The 21,485-nt window shown below is 40.5% G+C and overlaps 1 protein-coding gene across 2 annotated transcripts in view; it reads left to right on the plus strand.

Annotated features, from left to right (window-relative positions):
- Positions 1-3,633, plus strand: part of rbms1b (RNA binding motif, single stranded interacting protein 1b) — an 88,485-nt gene extending 84,852 nt beyond the window's left edge. For both annotated transcript variants that reach the window (XM_061971762.2, XM_061971763.2), the window contains exons 9-13: positions 1,109-1,196; positions 2,905-2,955; positions 3,027-3,137; positions 3,236-3,316; positions 3,389-3,633. In XM_061971762.2, the coding sequence (XP_061827746.1) occupies positions 1,109-1,196; positions 2,905-2,955; positions 3,027-3,137; positions 3,236-3,316; positions 3,389-3,445 (388 nt within the window). In that variant the 3' untranslated portion in view covers positions 3,446-3,633. The remainder of the gene's footprint in view (positions 1-1,108; positions 1,197-2,904; positions 2,956-3,026; positions 3,138-3,235; positions 3,317-3,388) is intronic.
- Positions 3,634-21,485: the final 17,852 nt, after the last annotated feature.

Below are 21,485 nucleotides of genomic sequence, written 5' to 3' on the forward strand. Positions count from 1 at the left end.
TGTGAAGCGACTGGGATGAGAATCAGCACCTCCAAGTCCGAGTCCATGGTTCTCGCCCGGAAAAGGGTGGAGTGCCATCTCCGGGTTGGGGAGGAGACACTGCCCCAAGTGGAGGAGTTCAAGTACCTCGGAGTCTTGTTCACGAGTGAGGGAAGAGTGGATCGTGAGATCGACAGGCGGATCGGTGCGGCATCTTCAGTAATGCGGACGCTGTATCGATCCGTTGTGGTGAAGAAGGAGCTGAGCCGGAAGGCAAAGCTCTCAATTTACCGGTCGATCTACGTTCCCATCCTCACCTATGGTCATGAGCATTGGGTTATGACCGAAAGGACAAGATCACGGGTACAAGCGGCCGAAATGAGCTTCCTCCGCCGGGTGGCAGGGCTCTCCCTTAGAGATAGGGTGAGAAGCTCTGTCATCCGGGGGGAGCTCAAAGTAAAGCCGCTGCTCCTCCACATCGAGAGGAGCCAGATGAGGTGGTTCGGGCATCTGGTCAGGATGCCACCTGATCGCCTCCCTCGGGAGGTGTTTAGGGCACGTCCGACCAGTAGGAGGCCACGGGGAAGACCCAGGACACGTTGGGAAGACTATGTCTCCCGGCTGGCATGGGAACGCCTCGGGATCCCCCGGGAGGAGCTGGACGAAGTGGCTGGGGAGAGGGAAGTCTGGGCTTCCCTGCTTAGGCTGCTGCCCCCGCGACCCGACCTCGGATAAGCGGAAGAAGATGGATGGATGGATGGTATGGTATTGTGTTACATGCGATCTACTAAGACAATGGAAAAGTGGCGCAGACCGCCTTATTTAAATGAGGATTTTGCAATAATTGATGTTGTTTTATTAAGGCCTTAAGTCCTCTGGCGGCAATAACATTATGAAAGGATGTTGCTGAATAGACGAGGTGTGTAATAAGCATATTATCTCCTCCCAGTCATGTTGATGATCAGCATATATTTTGCATATTAATGAAGACAGAGACACAAAATGGATTGCACACCTTATTCTGGTCCATAACCGACGCAATCCTCTGCTCACAAGTTTAGTGGATCAGGCCCAGAGTGTCCACCCCTAATGTCCACGTATTGTGATGGTTGTGATGGTGTGCACGCAGGTTCTTCCCAGCAGCGTACAGCATCTCCAACAGGATCATTGCTCACACCTCCATGTCTCCATACATGTCTCCACTCTCTGCATACCAGGTGGGACTCCTTCACACTACATCCATTATCAAATATACTGTACATACATACATACATGTATATACAGGTAAAAGCCAGTAAATTAGAATATTTTGAAAAACTTGATTTATTTCAGTAATTGCATTCAAAAGGTGTAACTTGTACATTATATTTATTCATTGCACACAGACTGATGCATTCAAATGTTTATTTCATTGAATTTTGATGATTTGAAGTGGCAACAAATGAAAATCCAAAATTCCGTGTGTCACAAAATTAGAATATTACTTAAGGCTAATACAAAAAAGGGATTTTTAGAAATGTTGGCCAACTGAAAAGTATGAAAATGAAAAATATGAGCATGTACAATACTCAATACTTGGTTGGAGCTCCTTTTGCCTCAATTACTGCGTTAATGCGGCGTGGCATGGAGTCGATGAGTCTCTGGCACTGCTCAGGTGTTATGAGAGCCCAGGTTGCTCTGATAGTGGCCTTCAACTCTTCTGCGTTTTTGGGTCTGGCATTCTGCATCTTCCTTTTCACAATACCCCACAGATTTTCTATGGGGCTAAGGTCAGGGGAGTTGGCGGGCCAATTTAGAACAGAAATACCATGGTCCGTAAACCAGGCACGGGTAGATTTTGCGCTGTGTGCAGGCGCCAAGTCCTGTTGGAACTTGAAATCTCCATCTCCATAGAGCAGGTCAGCAGCAGGAAGCATGAAGTGCTCTAAAACTTGCTGGTAGACGGCTGCGTTGACCCTGGATCTCAGGAAACCGAGTGGACCGACACCAGCAGATGACATGGCACCCCAAACCATCACCCAACCATGCAAATTTTGCATTTCCTTTGGAAATCGAGGTCCCAGAGTCTGGAGGAAGACAGGAGAGGCACAGGATCCACGTTGCCTGAAGTCTAGTGTAAAGTTTCCACCATCAGTGATGGTTTGGGGTGCCATGTCATCTGCTGGTGTCGGTCCACTCTGTTTCCTGAGATCCAGGGTCAACGCAGCCGTCTACCAGCAAGTTTTAGAGCACTTCATGCTTCCTGCTGCTGACCTGCTCTATGGAGATGGAGATTTCAAGTTCCAACAGGACTTGGCGCCTGCACACAGCGCAAAATCTACCCGTGCCTGGTTTACGGACCATGGTATTTCTGTTCTAAATTGGCCCGCCAACTCCCCTGACCTTAGCCCCATAGAAAATCTGTGGGGTATTGTGAAAAGGAAGATGCAGAATGCCAGACCCAAAAACGCAAAAGAGTTGAAGGCCACTATCAGAGCAACCTGGGCTCTCATTACACACGAGCAGTGCCAGAAACTCATCAACTCCATGCCACGCCGCATTAACGCAGTAATTGAGGCAAAAGGAGCTCCAACCAAGTATTGAGTATTGTACATGCTCATATTTTTCATTTTCTTACTTTTCAGTTGGCCAACATTTCTAAAAATCCCTTTTTTGTATTAGCCTTAAGTAATATTCTAATTTTGTGACACACAGAATTTTGGATTTTCATTTGTTGCCACTTCAAATCATCAAAATTAAATGAAATAAACATTTGAATGCATCAGTCTGTGTGCAATGAATAAATATAATGTACAAGTTACACCTTTTGAATGCAATTACTGAAATAATTCAAGTTTTTCAAAATATTCTAATTTACTGGCTTTTACCTGTGTGTATATATATATATATATTATTGTATATATATATTGTGTTGATGTGTTACAGGTGCAGAACCCATCATGGATGCCTCATCAACATTACCTCTTGCAGCATCCTGTAAGTAGGAAGTAGGAAGGTGTAAAAAAGTGTGAGGTCATGTTAAGTGTGATCCTCTCTGACTCCACCAGGCTGCAGTCATGTCGCCCCCTATGGACCCTCCCTTGTCACTGCAGCACACCTCCATGATGTCACCGCTCACGCAGCACATGAGTCACATGACTTTGGGCACCACTGGAGGGGTGAGTACACCCTGATGTACATGTACATGTACTATATGTTATACATATACTACATGTTGTACACATGTACTCATGAATAATCTTCTTCCCTCGTACAGTTCATGGCGGCCAACACGCCCCTGGCAGGCGCTTACCTGCCTGCGTACTCGCACGTGCACTCGGCGTGCCTACCTGGCCAGGTGAGTCCTCTATGAATGAAAGGTGTCGGGCCCACAGGAGAGAAAGTGGGGTCACCACATTGTCGCTTGCAGGAAAACGGCCTGTCGTCACAGGCGGACACACCTGGCAACCCTTCCCCGTATCCATAGCAACACGGCGTCAACAAGCACCGCAGCGAGGACCCTTCCACGTTTTGACTTTTTGTCAAAACCTTTTCAAAGCCTTTCATCGGGTGTTGGAAATGACTGCGTTTTGAAAAAAAAAAGTTTTTATTTTCATACAAGAAATGTTTATTTTTTACCAAAGATTGTTGCCAAATACAAGAAAGAAACACGCACTGCGACAAATATCTTCTTTTTTTTACAATGTTTTTATGCTTGCTGTGTGGGCGTGGCCATGGCAAAGTGTGTGTGCATGTGTGTGTGTGTGTGTGTGTGTGTGTGTGTGAGGCGACTTCCCATGGTGCTTTAGAAGGGCTGTGTTGTCTGACTCCACTCTGCCTTAACACTTTCACTACACTCTGGGCCTGATCTACTAAGAGTTTGTGTGTACTAAAACACACTTGATAGCACACAAAGCTGATCTACAAGACTTCCCTCTCCCCAGCCACTTCGCTCGGGTGGCATCCTGACCAGATGCCCGAACCACCTCATCTGGCTCCTCTCCATGTGGAGGAGCAGCGGCTTTACTTTGAGCTCCTCCCGGATGGCAGAGCTTCTCACCCTATCTCTAAGGGAGAGACCCGCCACCCGGCGGAGGAAACTCATTTCGGCCGCTTGTACCCGTGATCTTGTCCTTTCGGTCATAACCCAAAGCTCATGACCATAGGTGAGGATGGAAACGTAGATCGACCGGTAAATTGAGAGCTTTGCCTTCCGGCTCAGCTCCTTCTTCACCACAACGGATCGATACAGTGTCCGCATTACAGAAGACGCCGCACCGATCCGCCTGTCGATCTCACCATCCACTCTTCCCTCACTCGTGAACAAGACTCCGAGGTACTTGAACTCCTCCACTTGGGGCAAGATCTCCACCCCAACCCGGAGATGGCACTCCACCCTTTTCCGGGCGAGATCCATGGACTCAGACATGGAGGTGCTGATTCCCATCCCAGTCGCTTCACACTCGGTTGTGAACCGATCCAGTGAGAGCTGAAGATCTTGGCCAGATTAAGCCATCAGGACCACATCATCTGCAAAAAGCAGAGACCTAATCCTGCAGCCACCAAACCAGATACCATAAACGCCCTGACTGCGCCGAGAAATTCTGTCCATAAAAGTTATGAACAGAATCGGTGACAAAGGGCAGCCTTGGCGGAGTCCAACCCTCACTGGAAACGTGTTCGACTTACTGCCGGCAATGCGGACCAAGCTCTGACACTGATCATACAGGGAGCGCACCGCCACAATCAGACAGTCCGATACCCCATACTCTCTGAGCACTCCCCACAGCACTTCCCGGGGTACACGTCCACAAAGCACGTGTAGACTGGTTGGGCAAACTCCCATGCACCCTCAAGGGCCCTGCCGAGAGTATACAGCTGGTCCACAGTTCTACGACCAGGACGAAAACCACACTGTTCCTCCTGAATCCAAGGTTCGACTATCCGGCGTAGCCTCCTCTCCAGTACACCTGAATAGACCTTACCGGGAAGCCTGAGGAGTGTGATCCCACAATAGTGGGAACACACCCTCCGGTTCCCCTTCTTAAAGAGAGGAACCACCCCCCCCGGTCTGCCAATCCAGAGTTATGTCCCCGATGTCCACGCGATGTTGCAGAATCTTGTCAACCAAGACAGCCCCACAGCATCCAGAGCCTTAAGGAACTCCGGGCGGATCTCATCCGCCCCCGGGGCCTTCCCACCGAGGAGCTTTTTAACTACTTCGGCAACCTCAGCCCCAGAAATAGGAGAGCCCACCACAGATGCCCCATTCACTGCTTCTTCATAGGAAGATGTGTTGGTAGGATTGCTGAGGTCTTCGAAGTACTCCCTTCACCGATCCACAACATCCGCAGTCGAGGTCAGCAAAACACCATCACCACCATACACGGTGTTGACAGTGCACTCCTTCCCTTTCCTGAGGCGGCGGATGGTGGTCCAGAATCGCTTCGAAGCCGTCTGGAAGTCATTTTCCATGGCTTCCCTGAACTCCTCCCATGTCCGAGTTTTTGCCTCCGCGACCGCTAAAGCCGCACACTGTTTGGCCTGTCGGTACCTGCTTCCGGAGTCCTATGAGCCAAAAGAGCCCGATAGGACTGTTTCTTCAGCTTGACGGCATCCCTCACCGCTGGGGTCCACTAGCGGGTTCGAGGATTACCGCCACAACAGGCACCAACCACCTTGCGGCCACAGCTCCAATCGGCTGCCTCGAAAATAGAGGTACGGAACATCATCCACTCGGACTCAATGTCCAGCACCTCCCTCGTGACATGTTCAAAGTTCTTCCGGAGGTGAAAATTGAAAGTCTCTCTGACAGGAGACTCTGCTAGACGTTCCCAGCAGACACTCACAATGCGTTTGGGCCTGCCAGGTCTGTCCGGCATCCTCCCCCACCATCGCAGCCAACTCACCACCAGGTGGTGATCGGTAGAAAGCTCCGCCCCTCTCTTCACCCGAGTGTCCACTAGCTCAGGCTCCTACCCCCCCCAGCGAAGTGACGTTCCATGTCTCAAGAGCTAGCTTATGTAGCCGAGGATCGGACCGCCAAGTGCCCTGCCTTCTGCTGCCGCCCCGCTCACATTTCACCCGACCTCTATGGCCCCTGCTATGGGTGGTGAACCCATTGGAGGGGGGACCCACGTTGCCTCTTCGGGTGGTGCCCGTCGGGCTCCATGGAGACAGGCCCGGCCACCAGGCGCTCGCCATCGTGCCCCACCTCCGGGCCTGGCTTCAGAGGGGGGCCCCGGTTACCCGTGTCCGGACGAGGGAAATCTGGGTCCTTTGTTTGTATTTTTCATAGAGGTCTTCGACATGCTCTTTGTCTGATCCCTCACCTAGGACCAGTTTGTCTTGGGAGACCCTTCCAGGGGGCATAAAGCCCCCGGACAACATAGCTCCTAGGATCATTGGGACACGCAAACTCCTCTACCACGATAAGGTGTTTTATACTTTATACACACTAATAGTACATGCTATTTTATGGATTGTACACTCTAATAGTACACACTATTTATAGATTTTACACACTAATAGTACACACTATTTTATACTTTGTACACACTAATAGTACACAGTGTCGTATGATTGTACATACTAATAGTACACAGTGTCGCATGATTGCACAAACTAATAGTACACAGTGTTGTTTGACTGTACACACTAATAGTACACTGTGTCGTATGATTGTACACACTAACAGTACACAGTGTCGTATGATAGTACACAGTGTTGTATGATTGTACACACTAATAGTACACAGTGTTGTATGATTGTTCACACTAATAGTACACAGTGTCGTATGGTTGTACACACTAATAGTACACAGTGTCGTATGGTTGTACACACTAATAGTACACAGTGCCGTATGATTGTACACACTAATAGTACACTGTGTCGTATGATTGTACACACTAATAGTACACTGTGTTGTATGATTGTACACACTAATAGTACACGTTGTCGTATGATTGCACAAACTAATAGTACACAGTGTCGTATAATTGTACACACTAACAGTACACCGTGTCGTATGATATTACACAGTGGTGTATGATTGTACACACTAATAGTACACAGTATCATATGATTGTACACATTAATAGTACATACTGTCGCATGAATGTACACACTAATAGTACACATTGTTGTATGATAGTACACAGTGTTGTATGATTGTACAAACTAATGGTACACACTATTTTAGACTTTGTACAAACTAATAGTACACAGTGTGGTATGATTGTACACACTAATAGTACACAGTGTGGTATGATAGTACACACTAATAGTACACAGTGTTATATGATTGTACACACTAATAGTACACAGTGTTGTATGATTATACACACTATTAGTACACAGTGTTGTATGATTGTACACATTAATAGTACACACTATTTTATACTTTGTACAAACTAATAGTACACAGTGTCGTATGATTGTACACGCTATTAGTACACAGTGTCGTATGATAGTACACGGTGTTGTATGATTGTACACCCCAATAGTACACTGTGTGGTATGATTGTACACACTAATAGCACACGATATTTTATACTTTGTACAAACTAATAGTACACAGTGTCGTATGATAGTACACGGTGTTGTATGATTGTACAAACTAATAGTACACAGTGTTGTATGATTGTACACACTAATAGTACACGGTGTCGTATGATTGTACACAATAATAGAACACAGTGTCGTATGATTGTACACACTAATAGTACACAGTTTGGTATTATTGTACACACCGTTTAGTATTACGGTCTTAGTTGATCAGGCCCTCATGTTTCAATGTTACTTCCCCTCACACCTGTATGAAGTCCCGCCCCCTTCTTGCCCCGCCCCCTTCTTGCCCAAAGGTGTGTTCAAGGTTGTGCTGCACAAAAGTTGTCATGGTAATATTCTAGTAGTGAAGTTAGCATCAAAGTACAATTCATCATCAGCTCCATAAAAACGGTAAAAGTTCCACCAAAACATTTTTGGTCGGGTGGATGTGGACAAGGTGTGTGTGTGTGTGTGTGTGTGTGTGTGTGTGTGTGTGTGTGTGTGTGTGTGTGTGTGTGTGTGTGTGTGTGTGTGTGTGTGTGACATCACACAGGTGTCATGATACGTTTATGTACATTTGTTGCTATTTTGATGACGTTGTGTGTGTTTTTTTTTTTCACTTTTCACTTGCCAAGCTGAGAGTGTGTGTAGTTGTGTAGTTTTGTTGCTGGCAGACAAAATGTTGTCGCTTAGTTGGATCAGCAAAGATGACGATACTGATCTCACAATCAGACTTTGATATCACCGCCTCAGCACTTGTGTGCCTTCTTGCAATACTCACACTTGGCATCATGCATAACACACAACATATACCACACAACATAAAACACATAACATATACCACACAACATATAACACACAACATATGCCACACAACATAAAACACACAACACCTATCATAAAATACACAACATATAACACACAACATATACCACACAACATACAACACATAACATAAACACACAACATATAACACAGAACATATACCACACAACATAAAACACACAACATATAACACACAACAGGCAGCAACACAACACATACAACATAACACGCAAAACACAGCACACAAAACAACACAACATTGAGCACACGACATATAACACACAACATAAAACACACAACATATAACACACAACAGGCAGCAACACAACACATACAACATAACACGCAAAACACAGCACACAAAACAACACAACATTGAGCACACGACATAACACACAACATAAAACACACAACATATACCACACAACATACAACACATAGCATAAAACACACAACATATAACACACAACATATACCACACAACATATAACACATAACAGGCAGCAACACAACACATACAACATGACACGCAAAACACAGCACACAAAACAAAACACAACATTGAACACACAACATATAACACACAACATAAAACACACAACATTGAACACACAACATTGAACAAAACATGAAACACACAACATAAAACACACAACATTGAATACACAACATAAAACGCACAACATTGAATATACAACATTGAACACACGACATAAAACACACAACATTGAACACACGACATAAAACACACACTATTGAATATACAACATTGAACACACGACATACAACACACAACATTGAACACACAACATTGAACATACAACACACAACATTGAACACACAACATACAACACACAACATTGAACACACAACATAGAACACACAACATTGAACACACAACATACAACACACAACATTGAACACACAACATAGAACACACAACATTGAACACACAACATAAAACATACAACACAACATACAACATTGAACATACAACACACAACATTGAACACACAACATTGAACACACAACATAGAACACACAACATTGAACACACAACATAAAACATACAACACAACATACAACATTGAACACACAACATAAAACATACAACATAGAACACACAATATAAAACGTACAACATAGACACAAAACATACAATACAACATAGAACACAATATAAAACATACAACATAGAACAGACAACATTGAACGCACAACATATAACACACAACATAGAACACACAACATTGAACACACAACATAAAACATACAACACAACATACAACATTGAACATACAACACACAACATTGAACACACAACATTGAACACACAACATATAACACACAACATAGAACACACAACATTGAACACACAACATAAAACATACAACACAACATACAACATTGAACATACAACACACAACATTGAACACACAACATAGAACACACAACATTGAACACACAACATAAAACATACAACACAACATACAACATTGAACACACAACATAAAACACAACATAGAACACACAATATAAAACGTACAACATAGACACAAAACATACAATACAACATAGAACACAATATAAAACATACAACATAGAACAGACAACATTGAACGCACAACATAAAACATACAACACAACATACAAAATAGAACACACAATATAAAACATACAACCTAGAACACACAATATAAAACATACAACATAGAACACGCAATATAAAACATACAACATAGAACACACAACATAAAACATACAACACAACATACAACATAGAACACACAATATAAAACATACAACAAAGAACACACAACATAAAACATACAACATAGAACACACAATATAAAACATACAACATTGAACACACAACATACAACATTGTACACAACATTAAACACACAACATAGAACACACAACCTCACAATGCAGTGTGGGTGCAACAACAAAGAAGATAAAAAGAAAGTTAGATGAACTAAAAGTTGTTTTTCTCACAACTTGGATCTACCTCAGTCTCTACTTCCTCACTTCTAGTCCTGGTTAGTCTGACCCTGGTCAGTCTAACCCAATTTCATCTAACCCAAATTCATCTAACCCAGGTTAATTTAACCCAAATGAGTCTCACCCAGGTTAGTCTAGGCCAGGTTAGTCTAGGCCAGGTTAGTCTGGACCAGACCAGTGTCCTGCATCAGGTTTCTTCACACGTGTTGTTGGCGTTGAATGCAGTTTTTGAGAGGAGGTTTAGGAAGAGTCCGGGTGTTGTCAACAAAAAGGTGTTGACTGATGAGATGAGAGTTGACAAAGTGTTAGTTGTGTGGAGAACAAGCAAGTGTTGTGTGGAGAAAAGTGCTCCTTGAAACAATTCTGGGGGTTTTAATTTATCAACTTTTGTGTACACAACTTCAGGAAAAAGTTGTGATGTTTTGTATTTTTGTTTTGTACCACACACCTGCCTCTGGCAACTTGTACTGTGTGTGTGTACACACACAGTACACACTGTGTACTGTGTGTGTATACAGTGTGTACAGTGTATATACAGTGTGTGTACAGTGTGTGTATACAATATGTGTACACAGTGTGTGTGTGTAGAGTTGAAAGCTTCCATGTGTGTGTTTAAGTTCCATGTGTGTGTGTGTGTGTGTGTGTGTGTGTGTTTAAGGCCAAACTTGTGTCCCTCTTGGTTGCTGCCTCAGGTTTTTTTTTTTTTTTTTTTTTCATTGATTTGATTATTTTTAATAATAAAATATTTTTCAAATGTTATTCTTGTGTTGTTAGTGACTGACCTGCTACATCTTTCATTGATACTTTCATTTACTTTTTTACACTTCTTTTACTTACTGGACCCAGCAGTGCCACCGTTAATTAGAGTGGAGACAAACACAAGGCCAGGTCTGGCCTGCCAATTCATTTTATATGACCTGCCACTTCATTTTATATGACCCACCACTTCATTTTATATAACCTGCCACTTCATTTTATATCACCTGCCACTTCATTTTATATGACCTGTCACTTCATTTTATATGACCTGCCACTTCATTTTATATGACCTGCCACTTCATTTTATATGACCCGCCACTTCATTTTATATGACCTGTCACTTCATTTTATATGACCTGCCACTTCATTTTATATGACCTGTCACTTCATTTTATATGACCTGCCACTTCATTTTATATGACCTGCCACTTCATTTAATATCACCCTCCACATCATTTTATATGACCTGCCAAATCATTTTATATGACCCGCCACTTCATTTTATATGACCCTCCAATTCATTTTATATGACCTGCCACTTCATTTTATATGACCTGCCACTTCATTTTATATGACCTGCCATTTCATTTTATATGACCTGCCACTTCATTTTATATGACCCTCCAATTCATTTTATATGACCCGCCACTTCATTTTATATGACCTGCCACTTCATTTTATATGACCTGTCACTTCATTTTATATCACCCGCCACATCATTTTATATGACCTGCCAAATCATTTTATATGACCCGCCACTTCATTTTATATGACCCTCCAATTCATTTTATATGACCTGCCAAATCATTTTATATGACCTGCCACATCATTTTATATGACCTGCCACATCATTTTATATGACCTGTCACATCATTTTATATGACCTGTCAATTCATTTTATATGACCTGCCAAATCATTTTATATGACCCTCCAATTCATTTTATATGACCCGCCACTTCATTTTATATGACCTGCCACTTCATTTTATATGACCTGTCACTTCATTTTATATGACCTGCCACTTCATTTTATATGACCCACCACTTCATTTTATATGACCTGCAACTTCATTTTATATGACCTGCTACTTCATTTTATATGACCTGCCACTTCATTTTATATGACCTGTCACTTCATTTTATATCACCTGCCACTTCATTTTATATGACCTGCCACTTCATTTTATATGACCTGTCACTTCATTTTATATGACCTGCCAAATCATTTTATATGACCCTCCAATTCATTTTATATGACCTGCCAAGTCATTTTATATGACCTGCCAAGTCATTTTATATGACCTGCCACTTCATTTTATATGACCTGTCACATCATTTTATATGACCTGTCAATTCATTTTATATGACCTGCCACTTCATTTTATATGACCTGCCACCTCATTTTATATGATCTGCCACATCATTTTAAATGGGCAGCCAAAATATTTTATATGACCTGCCACTTCATTTTATATGACCTGCCACCTCATTTTATATGATCTGCCACTTCATTTTAAATGGGCAGCCAAAATATTTTATATGACCTGCCACATCATTTTATATGACCTGCCACTTCATTTTATATGACCTGTCACTTCATTTTATATGACCTGCCACTTCATTTTATATGACCTGCCACTTCATTTTATATGACCTGTCACTTCATTTTATATGACCTGCCACTTCATTTTATATGACCCACCACTTCATTTTATATGACCTGCAACTTCATTTTATATGACCTGCTACTTCATTTTATATGACCTGCCACTTCATTTTATATGACCTGTCACTTCATTTTATATCACCTGCCACTTCATTTTATATGACCTGCCACTTCATTTTATATGACCTGTCACTTCATTTTATATGACCTGCCAAATCATTTTATATGACCCTCCAATTCATTTTATATGACCTGCCAAGTCATTTTATATGACCTGCCACATCATTTTATATGACCTGCCACTTCATTTTATATGACCTGTCACATCATTTTATATGACCTGTCAATTCATTTTATATGACCTGCCACTTCATTTTATATGACCTGCCACCTCATTTTATATGACCCTCCAATTCATTTTATATGACCTGCCAAGTCATTTTATATGACCTGCCACTTCATTTTATATGACCTGTCACATCATTTTATATGACCTGTCAATTCATTTTATATGACCTGCCACTTCATTTTATATGACCTGCCACCTCATTTTATATGATCTGCCACATCATTTTAAATGGGCAGCCAAAATATTTTATATGACCTGCAACTTCATTTTATATGACCTGCCACCTCATTTTATATGATCTGCCACTTCATTTTAAATGGGCAGCCAAAATATTTTATATGACCTGCCACATCATTTTATATGACCTGCCACTTCATTTTATATGACCTGTCACTTCATTTTATATGACCTGCCACTTCATTTTATATGACCTGCCACTTCATTTTATATGACCTGTCACTTCATTTTATATGACCTGCCACTTCATTTTATATGACCTGTCACATCATTTTATATGACCTGTCAATTCATTTTATATGACCTGCTACTTCATTTTATATGACCTGCCACCTCATTTTATATGATCTGCCACATCATTTTAAATGGGCAGCCAAAATATTTTATATGACCTGCCACTTCATTTTATATGACCTGCCACCTCATTTTATATGATCTGCCACTTCATTTTAAATGGGCAGCCAAAATATTTTATATGACCTGCCACATCATTTTATATGACCTGCCACTTCATTTTATATGACCTGTCACTTCATTTTATATGACCTGCCACTTCATTTTATATGACCTGCCACTTCATTTTATATGACCTGTCACTTCATTTTATATGACCTGCCACTTCATTTTATATGACCCACCACTTCATTTTATATGACCTGCAACTTCATTTTATATGACCTGCTACTTCATTTTATATGACCTGCCACTTCATTTTATATGACCTGTCACTTCATTTTATATCACCTGCCACTTCATTTTATATGACCTGCCACTTCATTTTATATGACCTGTCACTTCATTTTATATGACCTGCCAAATCATTTTATATGACCCTCCAATTCATTTTATATGACCTGCCAAGTCATTTTATATGACCTGCCACATCATTTTATATGACCTGCCACTTCATTTTATATGACCTGTCACATCATTTTATATGACCTGTCAATTCATTTTATATGACCTGCCACTTCATTTTATATGACCTGCCACCTCATTTTATATGACCCTCCAATTCATTTTATATGACCTGCCAAGTCATTTTATATGACCTGCCACTTCATTTTATATGACCTGTCACATCATTTTATATGACCTGTCAATTCATTTTATATGACCTGCCACTTCATTTTATATGACCTGCCACCTCATTTTATATGATCTGCCACATCATTTTAAATGGGCAGCCAAAATATTTTATATGACCTGCCACTTCATTTTATATGACCTGCCACCTCATTTTATATGATCTGCCACTTCATTTTAAATGGGCAGCCAAAATATTTTATATGACCTGCCACATCATTTTATATGACCTGCCACTTCATTTTATATGACCTGTCACTTCATTTTATATGACCTGCCACTTCATTTTATATGACCTGCCACTTCATTTTATATGACCTGTCACTTCATTTTATATGACCTGCCACTTCATTTTATATGACCCACCACTTCATTTTATATGACCTGCAACTTCATTTTATATGACCTGCTACTTCATTTTATATGACCTGCCACTTCATTTTATATGACCTGTCACTTCATTTTATATCACCTGCCACTTCATTTTATATGACCTGCCACTTCATTTTATATGACCTGTCACTTCATTTTATATGACCTGCCAAATCATTTTATATGACCCTCCAATTCATTTTATATGACCTGCCAAGTCATTTTATATGACCTGCCACATCATTTTATATGACCTGCCACTTCATTTTATATGACCTGTCACATCATTTTATATGACCTGTCAATTCATTTTATATGACCTGCCACTTCATTTTATATGACCTGCCACCTCATTTTATATGATCTGCCACATCATTTTAAATGGGCAGCCAAAATATTTTATATGACCTGCCACTTCATTTTATATGACCTGCCACCTCATTTTATATGATCTGCCACTTCATTTTAAATGGGCAGCCAAAATATTTTATATGACCTGCCACATCATTTTATATGACCCGCCACTTCATTTTACATGACCCGCCACAAAATTTTATATGGGCAGCCACATTTTTATATGACCCACCACATCATTTTATATTACCTACCACATGTGAATAATGCTGTATAATAGAATGTATTTATATTATTCACATGTGAATAATGCTATATAATAGAATGTATTTATATTATTCACATGTGAATAATGCTGTATAATAGAATGTATTTATATTATTCACATGTGAATAATGCTGTATAATAGAATGTATTTATGTTATTCACATGTGAATAATGCTATATAATAGAATGTATTTATATTATTCACATGTGAATAATGCTGTATAATAGAATGTATTTATATTATTCACATGTGAATAATGATGTATAATAGACTGTATTTATATTATTCACATGTGAATAATGCTGTATAATAGACTGTATTTATGTTATTCACATGTGAATAATGCTGTATAATAGAATGTATTTATGTTATTCACATGTGAATAATGCTATATAATAGAATGTATTTATATTATTCACATGTGAATATTGCTGTATGATAGACTGTATTAGAGGTTAATGGAGTCTCGGCTTGAAAATAAACTTTATTCCCTCGGAGTTTGTGAGGCCAATGAAGTATGATTCTTTCTGATAATGTATGTGAAATCAATGTTTTCTTTTATTTGATGTCAGACTAATTGTAAGTTCTGTTTTTCTTCTTTATTAGTTCTGACGGCGTTATTTTGGCATTGTTGTTGACGAGAAGAAGCGTGGCTGAAATAAATGTCTGTGTGAGAAAAACAGACAACTTGAGCCTTGATTAAGACCTCGGAGGGAGTAACACGTTCGACACTTAATACATGACAACAAAGTGTAGTTGAAAGGGACCTGCTTTTCTGTAAGATAAGAATATAGTATATGAGTATATGAGCAAAAATCATGTCTTGATAGGACCCGGGATAGCTCAATGGTCAACATTGTGGGCTCCCAATACAGGGGTACTGGGTTTGAATCCCAATTGGTTTAATATGTAACTTAGGTTCAATATTTTGTTCCACCTCAATCATAGTTTACTGCGACAGGTGTCATGATTACATTAGTGAATGAGCCAGACTACACTTACAACGAGACCGAGGACAGACAGCTCAATACTTAAGATTGCTACCTCTCAGTCAGTAAAACTGGTTTCAAATCTAACTATCCATCCATGTTCTACCGCTTGTCCCTTTTGGGGTCGCGGGGGGTGCTGGAGCCTATCTAAGCTGCATTTGGGCGGAAGGCGCACCCTGAACAAGTCCATAACTTGGAATAGCTAGTTTTTTGTTTCACCTATCATAGTTAAATGATTGCATTTGTATATTAAGAAAAATCGTGTCAGAAAGAAAACCCAGGATAGCTCAATGGTTAAAACTGCTGCCTCTCAAGCAGTACTACTAGGTTCAAATCCATTACTTAGAAAATCTAGTTTTCTGTTTCACCTCTATCATAGTTTAATGATTGCATTTGTTTATGAGCAAAAATCACATCTTCCTTGGATCCAGGATAGCTTATTTGTTAAGACTGCTTCCTCTCACTCTGTATTACTGAATTCAAATCCATAACTTGGAAGGTCTTGTTTTTTGTTTCACCTCTTATCATTGTTAAATGATTGCATTTGTAAATGAGCGAAAATCATGTCTTGATGGAACCTAGGACACCTCAATGGTCAACACTGTGGGCTCCCAATACAGGGTTTCTGGGTTTGAATCCCAATTGGTTTGATATGTAACTTAGGTTCAAAATGTTGTACCACCTCAATCATAGTTTACGGCGACAGATGTCACGATTCCATTAGTGAATGAGCTAGACTACACTTACAAAAGGATTTAGGATAGCTTAATGGTTAAGACTGCTGCCTCTCAGTCAGTAAAACTGGGTTCAAATCCATAACTTGGAATAAGTAGCTTTTTGTTTCACCTATCATATTTTAATGATTGTATTTGTATATGAGCGAAAATCATGTGATGATTAGATTCAGGATAGCTCAATTGTTAAGACTGCTGCCTTTTGCTCTGTATACAGGTAAAAGCCAGTAAATTAGAATATTTTGAAAAACTTGATTTATTTCAGTAATTGCATTCAAAAGGTGTAACTTGTACATTATATTTATTCATTGCACACAGACTGATGCATTCAAATGTTTATTTCATTTAATTTTGATGATTTGAAGTGGCAACAAATGAAAATCCAAAATTCCGTGTGTCACAAAATTAGAATATTACTTAAGGCTAATACAAAAAAGGGATTTTTAGAAATGTTGGCCAACTGAAAAGTATGAAAATGAAAAATATGAGCATGTACAATACTCAATACTTGGTTGGAGCTCCTTTTGCCTCAATTACTGCGTTAATGCGGCGTGGCATGGAGTCGATGAGTTTCTGGCACTGCTCAGGTGTTATGAGAGCCCAGGTTGCTCTGATAGTGGCCTTCAACTCTTCTGCGTTTTTGGGTCTGGCATTCTGCATCCTCCTTTTCACAATACCCCACAGATTTTCTATGGGGCTAAGGTCAGGGGAGTTGGCGGGCCAATTTAGAACAGAAATACCATGGTCCGTAAACCAGGCACGGGTAGATGTTGTGCTGTGTGCAGGCGCCAAGTCCTGTTGGAACTTGAAATCTCCATCTCCATAGAGCAGGTCAGCAGCAGGAAGCATGAAGTGCTCTAAAACCTGCTGGTAGACGGCTGCGTTGACCCTGGATCTCAGGAAACAGAGTGGACCGACACCAGCTGGACTGCTGCTGAGTGGTCCAAAGTCATGTTTTCTGACGAAAGCAAATTTTGCATTTCCTTTGGAAATCGAGGTCCCAGAGTCTGGAGGAAGACAGGAGAGGCACAGGATCCACATTGCCTGAAGTCTAGTGTAAAGTTTCCACCATCAGTGATGGTTTGGGGTGCCATGTCATCTGCTGGTGTCGGTCCACTCTGTTTCCTGAGATCCAGGGTCAACGCAGCCGTCTACCAGCAAGTTTTAGAGCACTTCATGCTTCCTGCTGCTGACCTGCTCTATGGAGATGGAGATTTCAAGTTCCAACAGGACTTGGCGCCTGCACACAGCGCAAAATCTACCCGTGCCTGGTTTACGGACCATGGTATTTCTGTTCTAAATTGGCCCGCCAACTCCCCTGACCTTAGCCCCATAGAAAATCTGTGGGGTATTGTGAAAAGGAAGATGCAGAATGCCAGACCCAAAAACGCAGAAGAGTTGAAGGCCACTATCAGAGCAACCTGGGCTCTCATAACACCTGAGCAGTGCCAGAAACTCATCGACTCCATGCCACGCCACATTAACGCAGTAATTGAGGCAAAAGGAGCTCCAACCAAGTATTGAGTATTGTACATGCTCATATTTTTCATTTTCATACTTTTCAGTTGGCCAACATTTCTAAAAATCCCTTTTTTGTATTAGCCTTAAGTAATATTCTAATTTTGTGACACACGGAATTTTGGATTTTCATTTGTTGCCACTTCAAATCATCAAAATTAAATGAAATAAACATTTGAATACATCAGTCTGTGTGCAATGAATAAATATAATGTACAAGTTACACCTTTTGAATGCAATTACTGAAATAAATCAAGTTTTTCAAAATATTCTAATTTACTGGCTTTTACCTGTGTATATATATATATATATATATATATATATATATGTATATATATATATATATATATATATATATATATATATATATATGTATGTATGTATGTATGTATGTATGTATACATATATATGTTTATATACATATATATGTATATATATATACATATACACACATATATATACATTTACACACATATATATATATATATATATATATATATATATATATATATATATATATATACACACATACATATATATCACATACAGAGTAAACACGCTGCAGGACTGTTTGTATCGCTCATGCTATCACACACACGTAAACACACTGCAGGACTGCTTGTATCGCACATGATATCTCACACAAGTAAACATCCTGCAAGACTCTTTGTATCGCACATGACATACACACAAGTAAACATGCTGCAGGATTGCTTGTATCGCACATGATATCACACAAGTAAACGCGCTGCAGGACTGCTGGTATCGCACATGATATCACACACAAGTAAACACGCTGCAGGACTGCTTGTATCACACATGATATCACACATAATATCACAAAAGTAAACACGCTGCAGGACTGCTTGTTTCGCACATGATACCAAACACAAGTAAACATGCTGCAAGACTGTTTGTATCGCACATGATATCACACACAAGTAAACATGCTGCAGGACTGCTTGTATCGCACATTATAGCACACATGTAAACACGATGCAGAACTTCGTGTATCGCACATGGTATCACACAAGTAAACGCGCTGCAAGACTGTTAGTATCACACATGATATCACACACAAGTAAACACGCTGCAGGACTGCTTGTATCACACATGATATCAAAGAAGTAAACACGCTGCAAGACTGCATGTATCGTACATGATACCAAACACAAGTAAATATGCTGCAAGACTGATTGTATCGCACATGATATCACACACAAGTAAACATGCTGCAGGATTGCTTGTATATCACACTATATCACACAAGTAAACACGATGCAGAACTGTGTGTATTAAACATGATATCAAACAAGCAAACACGCTGCAGGACTGCTTGTATCGCACATGATATCACACATAATATCACAAAAGTAAACACGCTGCAGGACTGCTTGTTTCGCACATGATACCAAACACAAGTAAACATGCTGCAAGACTGTTCGTATCGCACATGATATCACACACAAGTAAACATACTGCAGGACTGTTTGTATCGCTCATGCTATCACACACACGTAAACACACTGCAGGACTGCTTGTATCGCACATGATATCTCACACAAGTAAACATCCTGCAAGACTCTTTGTATCGCACATGACATACACACAAGTAAACATGCTGCATTATTGCTTGTATCGCACATGATATCACACAAGTAAACGCGCTGCAGGACTGCTGGTATCGCACATGATATCACACACAAGTAAACACGCTGCAGGACTGCTTGTATCACACATGATATCACACATAATATCACAAAAGTAAACACGCTGCAGGACTGCTTGTTTCGCACATGATACCAAACACAAGTAAACATGCTGCAAGACTGTTTGTATCGCACATGATATCACACACAAGTAAACATGCTGCAGGACTGCTTGTATCGCACATTATAGCACACATGTAAACACGATGCAGAACTTCGTGTATCGCACATGGTATCACACAAGTAAACGCGCTGCAAGACTGTTAGTATCACACATGATATCACACACAAGTAAACACGCTGCAGGACTGCTTGTATCACACATGATATCAAAGAAGTAAACACGCTGCAAGACTGCATGTATCGTACATGATACCAAACACAAGTAAATATGCTGCAAGACTGATTGTATCGCACATGATATCACACACAAGTAAACATGCTGCAGGATTGCTTGTATATCACACTATATCACACAAGTAAACACGATGCAGAACTGTGTGTATTAAACATGATATCAAACAAGCAAACACGCTGCAGGACTGCTTGTATCGCACATGATATCACACATATTATCACAAAAGTAAACACGCTGCAGGACTGCTTGTTTCGCACATGATACCAAACACAAGTAAACATGCTGCAAGACTGTTTGTATCGCACATGATATCACACACAAGTAAACATGCTGCAGGACTGTTTGTATCGCTCATGCTATCACACACACGTAAACACACTGCAGGACTGCTTGTATCGCACATGATATCTCACACAAGTAAACATCCTGCAAGACTCTTTGTATCGCACATGACATACACACAAGTAAACATGCTGCAGGATTGCTTGTATCGCACATGATATCACACAAGTAAACGCGCTGCAGGACTGCTGGTATCGCACATGATATCACACACAAGTAAACACGCTGCAGGACTGCTTGTATCACACATGATATCACACATAATATCACAAAAGTAAACACGCTGCAGGACTGCTTGTTTCGCACATGATACCAAACACAAGTAAACATGCTGCAAGACTGTTTGTATCGCACATGATATCACACACAAGTAAACATGCTGCAGGACTGCTTGTATCGCACATTATAG

Source organism: Nerophis lumbriciformis, linkage group LG13 (assembly GCF_033978685.3).
Source record: "Nerophis lumbriciformis linkage group LG13, RoL_Nlum_v2.1, whole genome shotgun sequence".
In the NCBI taxonomy this organism is placed as follows: Eukaryota; Metazoa; Chordata; class Actinopteri; order Syngnathiformes; family Syngnathidae; genus Nerophis; species Nerophis lumbriciformis.